This window comes from Osmerus mordax, chromosome 23 (genome assembly GCF_038355195.1).
Source record: "Osmerus mordax isolate fOsmMor3 chromosome 23, fOsmMor3.pri, whole genome shotgun sequence".
Lineage (NCBI taxonomy): Eukaryota > Metazoa > Chordata > Actinopteri > Osmeriformes > Osmeridae > Osmerus > Osmerus mordax.
In genome coordinates this window covers 1,180,172-1,190,937 of record NC_090072.1, presented here as the reverse complement: position 1 = coordinate 1,190,937, position 10,766 = coordinate 1,180,172, and the positions used below count along the sequence as shown (strand labels likewise).

The 10,766-nt window shown below is 45.1% G+C and overlaps 1 protein-coding gene across 1 annotated transcript; it reads right to left on the bottom strand.

Annotated features, from left to right (window-relative positions):
* Positions 1 to 1,270: 1,270 nt before the first annotated feature.
* On the bottom strand, positions 1,271 to 7,875 carry LOC136967985 (scavenger receptor cysteine-rich type 1 protein M130-like). The gene is made up of 10 exons (XM_067261987.1): positions 7,860 to 7,875; positions 5,788 to 6,090; positions 5,187 to 5,492; positions 4,756 to 5,058; positions 4,072 to 4,377; positions 3,857 to 3,943; positions 3,590 to 3,811; positions 2,992 to 3,321; positions 1,463 to 1,551; positions 1,271 to 1,393 (listed from the first exon to the last, which is right to left on the bottom strand). The coding sequence occupies exons 1-10, from the start codon at positions 7,873 to 7,875 to the stop codon at positions 1,271 to 1,273; spliced, it is 2,085 nt and encodes a 694-aa protein (XP_067118088.1).
* Between the last annotated feature and the right edge of the window lie 2,891 nt (positions 7,876 to 10,766).

The window sequence follows — 10,766 nt, the reverse complement described above, 5'->3', positions numbered from 1 at the left end:
GTCTCCTATTTCTCTATGCAAGTGAAGATGAACAGTTTCACAAACACTAGCACGAAAAAGGAAAAATTCTGGACTACAACAGCTTCACAGCACAGCAACAGAACAAGTGACCACAGGCTGTCCTCTGAAGAACATGCACAGTTTCTCTACACACGAGTCGTCCAATACACTAGCAAGCTTGTAGCTTCACTTGTCCTTGTTGCAGAGGACAAATAAAGTTCAAACTTGCTTTAGATAGCATGTTAGATAGATAGCTCGGATGATTCCTGTGGTGCAGGTCAGTTCTGTGTTCCCATGACGATGTGTTCTCATAACGATGTGTTCTGTTGTCAGAAGTCTCCAAGGCAACCACTGCTGGTGAGTAAATGACTGTTGTGAAATGAAAACGTGACTAGTTCTTCATTTTAACTTGATTTATTAAAATTGTCAGGAGGCCAGGAGAACAAATTCAAATCCTCATAACTAACACACCTCCCCTTGAAATCTTACTCTGAACCGAAAATCTTATTCCTATTAAAAACAAAATAAAAAAACACTTAAAAGAAAATTATCAGCAAGGTACAAAAAATGAAGTATTAAACACAACTGCTGTTGCCATGACAATTGCAATAAAATATATTCTTTTACACTTTTACAATAAAAACAATCATCACAAAATTACCTGTTATCGCATTAAAATGTGTTAATAAGTAAAGCAAAAATTGTAAAAAAACAAAACAAGCTTTAATCATAAAATAATTGTAAAAATAAAGGAATTTGAATCGTTTTTGTAAATGATGTCGCTAGCAGATCCAGGATCAGACCAGCTTCCTTATAACTATTTCCCCTCTTAACACACCACCCCTCGTAATCTTATTCTGAACCGAAAATCTTATCCCTATTAAAAACGACATCAAAATACACTTAAGAGAAGAAAAATATCAGCAAGGTACAGAAAAATTTAGTAAAAAGTTTTAAACACTCAACTGCTGTTGCCATGACAATTGCGATCCAAAAAAGCAGCGGGGGAAAAAATAACCCTTTTTTTTACACTTTTACAATTAAAACAATCATAGCAAAATTAACTTATCACATTAAAATGTGTTGATAAGTAAAGCAAAAGTTGTAATAAAAGCATTATTCAAAAAATAATTGTGAAATCAAAGGAATTTGAATCTTGTTTTTAAATGGTGTAGATCCAGGATCAGACTAGATCCAGGATCAGACTAGCTTCCCTCAGTGCTGTCAGTCACCATTGGCAGGGACTCCATGACTGACCTCAGATCAGCGTCTAGACAGCACTCTCCTCCTGCTCCATCCTCTGGGCTGCTCTCTCCTCTCCTGGCCCAGCTTCAGCACTGGAATGCAGAGAGACCAGCTCCATGCTCTCCCTCTCTGCAGGCTTCCTGGTGGTCTGGAGAGACACAACAGTCAGGAAAAGGGGGAGGAAGGACAAATGTCCCTTGTGAACAAACTACAGTACCTTAAAGCACAGATAGAGGGCAGTGCTGGGCGTTAGCAGAATCAGCAACACCACCACCACTCTGATGATGAAACCTGGCAGAGGATTGGCTGGAACAGAAACAAGGAAAATCAGGAAATAGATAATCATCAGATCACCTACCAAGGTAAAGACACATCCTGTACCTTCCATCTCCAGTCTAAAGTGCAGCTACTTGTTTTTAAAGTGTGGAGATGAGCTGTAACCTAGGTCAGGGGTTCCCAACGACCGGGCCTCAGATCACTGCTCACCGGGCCTCAGATCACTGCCCACCGGGCCTCAGATCACTGCCCACCGGGCCGTGGGTAGCTGACCATAAAACTTTTAGCTTCCAGAGTTGGCTGTCGCATGATTTCCGAAAGTGTTTCATGGAAGCATTTTGCCCAGCTACTTAACATATGTGTCATAATTATGTACAACGTTGTAGGAGTTTTTTCGGTAACAAATGACAAACATGCATAAGACAGTGCTATAAATAAGTACAATAAATATGCGTATTTTGTGCAAAATCTGCCATTTGGTTGGATATGTTTTGAACACCCCTTGGTTACCTTCTAGAAATCAGCAAGTTATAATTCAATGCATTCCTTTTGTTTCTGTGAAGTTTGAACCAATGACAAGACCTCCGCTCTTTGTCCAGGGTTCTGCAATCTGTGCGATTACAATGAAAGGCGTTTTCACTGCTCTCTCAAAGTCGTGCATTGCATGCAAACATTAGGGATTGTATATGTGACATAGAGCTATATGTCTGTTAAAACAGTTTTCGATAGCAGTAACCCTAGCACTAGCCCTAGCCCTAGCCCTAGTCCTAGTCCTAGTCCTAGTCCTAGTCCTAGTCCTAGTCCTAGTCCTAGCCCTAGCCCTAGCCCTAGCCCTAGCCCTAGCCCTAGCCCTAGTCCTAGCCCTAGCCCTAGCCCTAGTCCTAGCCCTAGTCCTAGTCCTAGCCCTAGTCCTAGTCCTAGCCCTGTAGGTGAGGTCATGTCACTTTGCCATACCCTGGCTTTGAATCAAACAACTCCCCTAATGTGCTTTCATCGGTGCTGAAAACGATGCGTTTGCCAATTGCGCAGCTAAAACGTGATTTCATTGGCAAAGACTACAGTCATTGGAAAGGTTTGACTTAGTTGGAAGCTTTGTTGTAGTCATCACAATCATATTTTTTTTAGAGCTGACTAGAAAAAGAAAAGCTATTTGCAACGATACCCAAATGGAAGCTTACCTGAGTGAGTTGGCTGAATGGACATGCTATCAGGTCGCCAAAATCTAAGTCTATGAATACCTGTCCGTAGTCCAAAAAAGGTTGGGAACAAGTCTGTAACCTAGGTCGTCACCTAGGTCCTATAGGTGACTGACACATCCTGGGGTTACCCCCAGATCACTACAGGACTCACATGACTGACAGTTAGATTCACTCAAGACCAACCACAACTATCATCCCAAAAAGTGTGAGCAACCTTTACGACAGACTAAAACGTTGCAGGTTGTGGTTCTGAAAATCAATTCTCACTTACCTGCAACAGTGAGAGAGAGGAGCTCACTCTCAGAGGTGAAGTTATGAGAGAAAACGTAGACTTCATAAACACAGCTGTAGTTTCCTTGGTGGGCGTGGTCTGCAGCAGGAAACAGGAAGTTGGCAGAGTGATTGACAGCTGTGAGGGTGTGTGTCAGGGTTGTGTTGGAGCCAGTGAAGGTGAGGTGGAAGGAGCCTCCTGGGTACTGTGGCTGGATGGAGCAGGTGATGGTGAAGCTGTGGTCCCTGAACACCTGCAGCCCCTGCTGCTGGTCCTGGGAGACCCCTAGCATGGAGGAAGACAGGGAGATACCAGGCTGGAACAGGAGATCTGTAAACAAAGGGAACGTGGAAGGGGAAAACAGAAAAGCAGGTGAAGTACTTTTCTTATTTAGCTGCAATGATAACATCGGCATGGCAACGATGTACAACAGCGTCACATAACAGTCAGGTGGCTGAGCGGTTAGGGATTCGGGCTAGTAATCTGAAGGTTGCCAGTTAGATTCCCGGCATAGTTTCTTGGAATGTATTGACAGAAATAGAGACTTGGTTTGACTACCAAGATCCCCAGGTGAATATGACAACATTGTGTGTATTACCTGAGCAGATCACTTCTACAATAACGGAAGTGTTGAATGCTGCGCTGACGTGTCCACACTCCCCCAGAGCAGACTCAGTCCCAGCACAGTCATGGACAAACAACCATGCAAGACGATGTTTATCACCACCATATTCTCTTGTTGAAACAGCAGATCCACAGTCCAGCTGTCTGCACACTACAGCTGCATGCTCCATGCTCCAGGTAGATATACATTCCATCTCTCTGCACACTACAGCTGCAGTCTTCATGCTCCAGGTAGACAAACTGTACAGTTGTCTCCACTCTTCCTGGTGTTTCATCTCCACTCTACCAGCACAGCGACTACCTCCATCCAGCAACCTCACATCAGAACCTGGAGACACAGGAGACAGTCAGGTCCTCTGACTCTCTGCATCCTAACAAAACACTGCTCTCATCTTTCCCATAATCTCTCTGTGAGTGAGAAACTGATGTTGAGAGACAGACTTGTTCTTACAGTACCTGAGCAGGTGAGTCCAACAGCACTGCCAGGTGAGCAGGTGTTTCTAGCTGAGTCTGAGGTGTCACAGTCCAGGAGACGGGACTCCTTGCCTCCACACTGGAACTCTTTATCCCAGAGTGGACCTTTCCCTTCTCCATAGAGCGCCCCCTGGAGGACTGAAGGAGCCCCACAGCTAAACTCCCGACAGACCACCTCTGCATCCAGCCTGTCAAAGTCAGCTTCACACACTGAGACCCACGACTCATCAGACCTCACCTCCACTCTGCCAGAGCACCAACCAGCTCCCTCCACAAGCCTCACAGACTCTGGAGGAAGAGAGAAGGTCAGTAAGGACATGGAGACAGAACACCGCCAATAAAGGTATGTTCTTAATAAACAGTACTTGTTCCATTCATTTTCTTTTTATGCAAGATTTATCTCTTGACAAAACATCCTTGAATTTATTAAAACAAGAAAACCCAACATAGCAATAATAGTTATAGACTGTAATCTATGGTAATGTTCTGACAGCTATTGAATGGATTATTGTTTGTTCCTGAATACACATATAGGGGGCAGTAGTCTGTTGAAAACCTTTGAAACATTATATAAAGGTCTAGTTTCTTGGAATGTACTGACAGAAATAGTGACTTGGTTTGACTACCAAGATCCCCAGGTGAATGTGACAACATTGTGTGTATTACCTGAGCAGATCACTTCTACAATACGGGAAGCGCGGACTTCTGAGCTCACGACGCGTCCACACTCCCCCAGAGCAGACTCAGTCCCAGCACAGTCATGGACAAACAACCATGCAGGACGATGTTCATCACCACCATATTTTCTTGTTGAAACAGTAGATCCACAGTCCAGCTGTCTGCACACTACAGCTGCATGATTAATGCTCCAGATAGACATACTGTACAGTTGTCTCCACTCTTCCTGGTGTTTGATCTCCACTCTACCAGCACAGCGACTACCTCCATCCACCAACCTCACATCAGAACCTGGAGAGACAGGAGACAGTCAGGTCCTCTGACTCTCTGCATCCTAACAAAACACTGCTCTCATCTTTCCCATAATCTTTCTGTGAGTGAAAAACTGATGTTGAGAGACAAACTTGTTCTTACAGTACCTGAGCAGGTGAGTCCAACAGCACTGCCAGGTGAGCAGGTGTTTCTAGCTGACTCTGAGGTGTCACAGGCCAGGAGACGGGACTCCTTGCCTCCACACTGGAACTCTTTATCCCAGAGTGGACCTTTCCCTTCTCCATAGAGCGCCCCCTGGAGGGCTGAAGGAGCCCCACAGCCAAGCTGCCGACAGACCACCTCTGCATCCAGCCTGTCAAAGTCAGCTTCACACACTGAGACCCACGACTCATCAGACCTCACCTCCACTCTGCCAGAGCACCAACCAGCTCCCTCCACAAGCCTCACAGACTCTGGAGGAAGAGAGAAGGTCAGTATGGACATGAATATAATAAAGCACCAATAAACATGTATGCGCATAAAGAACCATGATTGGTACATTTATCCAGCTTGATACTCTTTAACAAGAGGTAAATCTTCTAACAGATGACTGTTCCTTAAACGTATCAAGCCAAGAAGCCCCTCATACAGATATTGATCATTTATATAAGTAGTCGATGGTTATGTAGGCTACTGACAGCTCAGTTGAAAGGTTCAGAATAAGTCATGTGTGACTACCAAGTGAACATAACATGATGTGTGTATTACCTGAGCACACCACCTCCCAGACATGTGAAGTCTGCGACCCTCTCCACACACTCTCTCCACACTCCCTCAGAGCAGACTCAGTCCCATAACAGGAAGATCCAAACACCCATGCAGGACGATCTTCATCACCATCATAACCTCTTGTTGAAACAGCAGATCCACAGTCCAGCTGTCTGCACACTACAGCTGCAGTCTTCATGCTCCAGGTAAACACACTGTCCAGTTGTCTCCACTCTTCCTGGTGTTTCATCTCCACTCTACCAGCACAGCGACTACCTCCATCCACCAACCTCACATCAGAACCTGGAGACACAGGAGACAGTCCGGTCCAGATGACTCTCTGTACAGTCCTGTCCAGAAACAACCTCTAACCTTTTCACACCAGTAACACAGTTGTGTTTCCCTAGACCAGGGGTCCCCAAACTACGGCCCTCTGAACAATGCCAGAGAGTTTTATTTTTATAAAGAACAAACAAAATAACTTTACATTGATTAATAGGCATAAGTAATTAATAGATTTGATTTCAGTAGCAATGAATATGAAAAAAGTTAATTACGATATTATTAATGCTCTTTTAATAGGCTATATATCCCTTGATATGTATGGATGTACGGTGCATAACTAAATAATAAACTAATCTAGCATAATAAATATATTTAAAATCATAATAACATCTCCACAATAAAATTGGTAGTCACTCCAGCCCATGACATTTTCTGTTACAGACCGACCCGACCCCACATTAAAGAAAGAAAAAATTATCTGGCCCTCGCAGAAAAAGGTTTGGGGACCACTGCACTAGACTGACACAACAAACACAACTTTATGTACTTTTATAACTCAACAACCAGTAGTGCCTAGTTAGTTGTGATGGTAGAAGGCTCATGTTCTACCAACCTGGAGGTTCATCAGTGACTGGAGCCTGGAGACCTGAGGAGAGAAAATAACTTTAACATGACTTTATATTCATTCATCCACTCATCTGTAATTCATTATGCCTCTTCCCCTCCCTCTCTCACTCCTCCCTCTCTCACGCCTCCCTCTCTCACCCCTCCCTCACTCACCCCTCCCTTTTTCACCCTTCCTCTCTCACCCCTCCCCCTCTCACCCCTCCCTCTGTCACCCCTCCCCCTCTCACCCCTCCCTCTCTCCCCCCTCCCTCTCACCCCTTCTTGTCTCACCCCTTCTCTCTCACCCTTCCTGTCTCACCACTCCCTCTATCACCCCTTCTTGTCTCACCCCTTCCTCTCTCACCCTCCCTCTCTCACCCTCCCTCTCTTCTCCTCCCTCTCTCCCCCTCCCTCTCTCACCCCTCCATCTCTCACCCCTCCCTCTTTCACCCATCCCTCTCTCACCCTTCCTGTATCACCCTTCCTGTCTCACCCCTTATTATCTACCTTTATATTCATTCATCCACTCATCTGTAATTCATTATGCCTCTTCCCCTCCCTCTCTCACGCCTCCTTCTCTCACGCCTCCCTCTCTCCCCCTCCCTCACTCACCCCTCCCTTTTTCACCCTTCCTGTCTCACCCCTTATTATCTCACCCCTTCCTCTCTCACCCCTTCTTGTCTCACCCATCCCTGTCTCACCCCTCCCTCTCTCACCCCTCCCTCTCTCATCCCTCCCTCTCACCCCTCTTTCTCTCACCCCTCCCTCTCTACCCCTCCCTCTCTCACCCCTCCCTCTCTCACCCCTACCACCTGTCTCACCCACCCCTCTCTCACCCCTCCCTCTCCTCCCTCTCTCACGCCTTCCTGTCTCACCCCTCTCTCTCCTCCCTCCCTCTCTCACCCCTTTCTGTCTTACCAACACAGGTATCTTATCTGTATAACAAACAACTATACGCTACATAACACAGTATAAAGCAGTAACACTTGACTAATCATTTACCAGTATAGGGCAGTTTTTAGCTAATACAAATATGTACCAATATAGGACAGTAATATTTACACTAACGAGGTCATAGATCAGTTATAGAAGACAGGTCTAAACAAGTATAGGGCAGTCATTTACACAGTATTACATGTGTGTACTGTATCCTACACTGTACAGATACAACAGAGCCCTACCTGTGCTCCAGAACATGACCACCAGCAACAGGACAGGGAGCATCTCTCTCTCAGACTGGGTCTCCACTGGGCTGTAGAAGACTTCTGACTGGGGAGTGGACTGAGGGCCGAGGACACAAACTGCTGCTTCACTGCTATCAGTTATGTCTCTTCAGTTTCCTGTGATGCATTTCCACATCTCGTTTAGCTTATCTGCTTTCATACTTATCATACTTTATATCTCTGGAACCATCTTCCAGCTCATGTTAGGGTGTCAGAGTCAGTCTTAATATTGAAATATAAAGAGGGTCACAGACTTCACGTGCCTGGGAGGTGGTATGCTCACGTACACAGTGTTATATTCACCACTCTACTTAATCTGAACCTTTCAAATGAGCTGTTTGTACATTACCACAGAGCACTTCTTCAGATTGTTATTAGATGCTGTATGAAGGTTTACTTTTCTGAAGAAGTTTAAGCACGTTAATGTGTTGATAGATTCACCTCACGTTAAACAATGTTGAACTGTTTAAATCATTCTTGAAGCACATAAAACATGTTTATAGGTGGTTTTCTGTCTCCATGTCCATACTGACCTTCTCTCTCTCAGAACCACAACCTGCAACGTTTTAGCCTGGCATAAAGGTTGCTTACACTTTTTGGGATGGTAGTTGTGGTTGGTCTTGAGTGAATCTAATGTCAGTCATGTGAGTCCTGTAGTGATCTGGGGGCAACCCCAGGATGTGTCAGTAGCAGTCACCTAGGTTACTGCTCATCTCCACACTCTAAAAACAAGTAGCTGCACTTTAGACTGGAGATGGAAGGTACAGATTGTGTCTTTACCTTGGTAGGTGATCTGATCTGATGATTATCCATCTCCTGATTCGCTGTGTTTCTGTTCCAGCCAATCCTCTGCCAGGTTTCATCATCAGAGTGGTGGTGGTGTTGCTGACTCTGCTAACGCCCAGCACTGCCCTCTATCTGTGCTTTAAGGTACTGTAGTTTGTTCACAAGGGACATTTGTCCTTCCTTCCCCTTTTCCTGACTCTGTTGTGTCTCTCCAGACCACCAGGAAGCCTGCAGAGAGGGAGAGCATGGAGCTGGTCTCCCTGCATTCCAGTGCTGAAGCTGGGCCAGGAGAGGAGAGAGCAGCCCAGAGGATGGAGCAGGAGGAGAGTGCTGTCTAGACGCTGATCTGAGGTCAGTCATGGAGTCCCTGCCAATGGTGACTGACAGCACTGAGGGAAGCTAGTCTGATCCTGGATCTGCTAGCAACTCTCAGGTCTATATTTTACAAACTTAAATGTGTTTTTTCAAATGTTAAACAATATTTTTCTAAAAAGTTTTTATTTTATTTAGTCTACGAGTAGAAAACAGTAGACAAGTGTAAATATTAGACAAATAATCTGAAAAAATATTTTTTACAAGGGCTTGAGCCTAACCATAAACCTTCTAGTAATTTCTGTGTCGAAGAGCAGTGAAATGTTAAACATGTTTGTGTTGATACTATATTTGTTGATGAATGTTGGTAACAAAACGCTGAGGTCTGCCCGTGACTAAAGATACATCCTCTCACTAACAGACAGGCTCGTATCAAAAACCACACAAACCAGTTCAGAAACACGTTAAAGGTGTTTTAGTTTCACAATTTACAAAAGACTCACAACAACAACAGTTGTAATATTTTACATTAGAAGAACAGCAGTGTTGTTCTGACATCTAACAGGGATCTCCAAATATAGAATGTTATATTTTGGGGTCCCATCTTAAAATGAAGGGGTTGCAAAAAAGAAAAAAGTATATGTACAGTATATATATATTACAATTATTATTATTTTTTAAAGCAAACAGAAATGTGGGGAATATAAATGAGTGGTCCTAGGCCCCTCCCCTTGGCTCCTCCCCTCCCCATGGCTCCTCCCCTTGGCTCCTCCCCTCCCCATGGCTCCTCCCCTTGGCTCCTCCCCTCCCCTTGGCTCCTCCCCTTGGCTCCTCCCCTCCCCATGGCTCCTCCCCTTGGCTCCTCCCCTTGGCTCCTCCCCTCCCCTTGGCTCCTCCCCTCCCCATGGCTCCTCCCCTTGGCTCCTCCCCTCCCCTTGGCTCCGCCCCTGCTTCAAACCTGATCCTGCAGAAATGTCCTCCTGTAGGGTTTTACTCCACCTGGTTCTCAACCCTGGTCCTCCAGCCCCCCTGTCCTGCACGTTCTAGATGTTTCCCTGCTCCAACAAACCTGGTTCAGATGAACGACTCGTCACCAGGCTTCTGCTGAGCTTGATAACGACCCGTTCATCTGAATCAGGTGTGTTGGAGCAGGGAAACGTCTAGAACATTACCAGAGCTGCGAACCACTGTGTCTAGCATGATTCTGCTAAATCAGCTATCAGAACCACTGTGCCTAGCATGATTCAGCTAAATCAGCTATCAGAACCACTGTGTCTAGCATGATTCAGCTAAATCAGCTATCAGAATCACTGTGTCTAACATGATTCAGCTAAATCAGCTATCAGAACCACTGTGTCTAGCATGATTCAGCTAAATCAGCTATCAGAACCACTGTGTCTAGCATGATTCAGCTAAATCAGCTATCAGAATCACTGTGCCTAGCATGATTCAGCTAAATCAGCTATCAGAATCACTGTGCCTAGCATGATTCAGCTAAATCAGCTATCAGAACCACTGTGTCTAGCATGATTCAGCTAAATCCACTATCAGAATCACTGTGTCTAACATGATTCAGCTAAATCAGCTATCAGAACCACTGTGTCTAGCATGATTCAGCTAAATCAGCTATCAGAATCACTGTGCCTAGCATGATTCAGCTAAATCAGCTATCAGAACCACTGTGCCTAGCATGATTCAGCTAAATCCACTATCAGAATCACTGTGTCTAACATGATTCAGCTAAATCAGCTATCAGAACCACTGTGT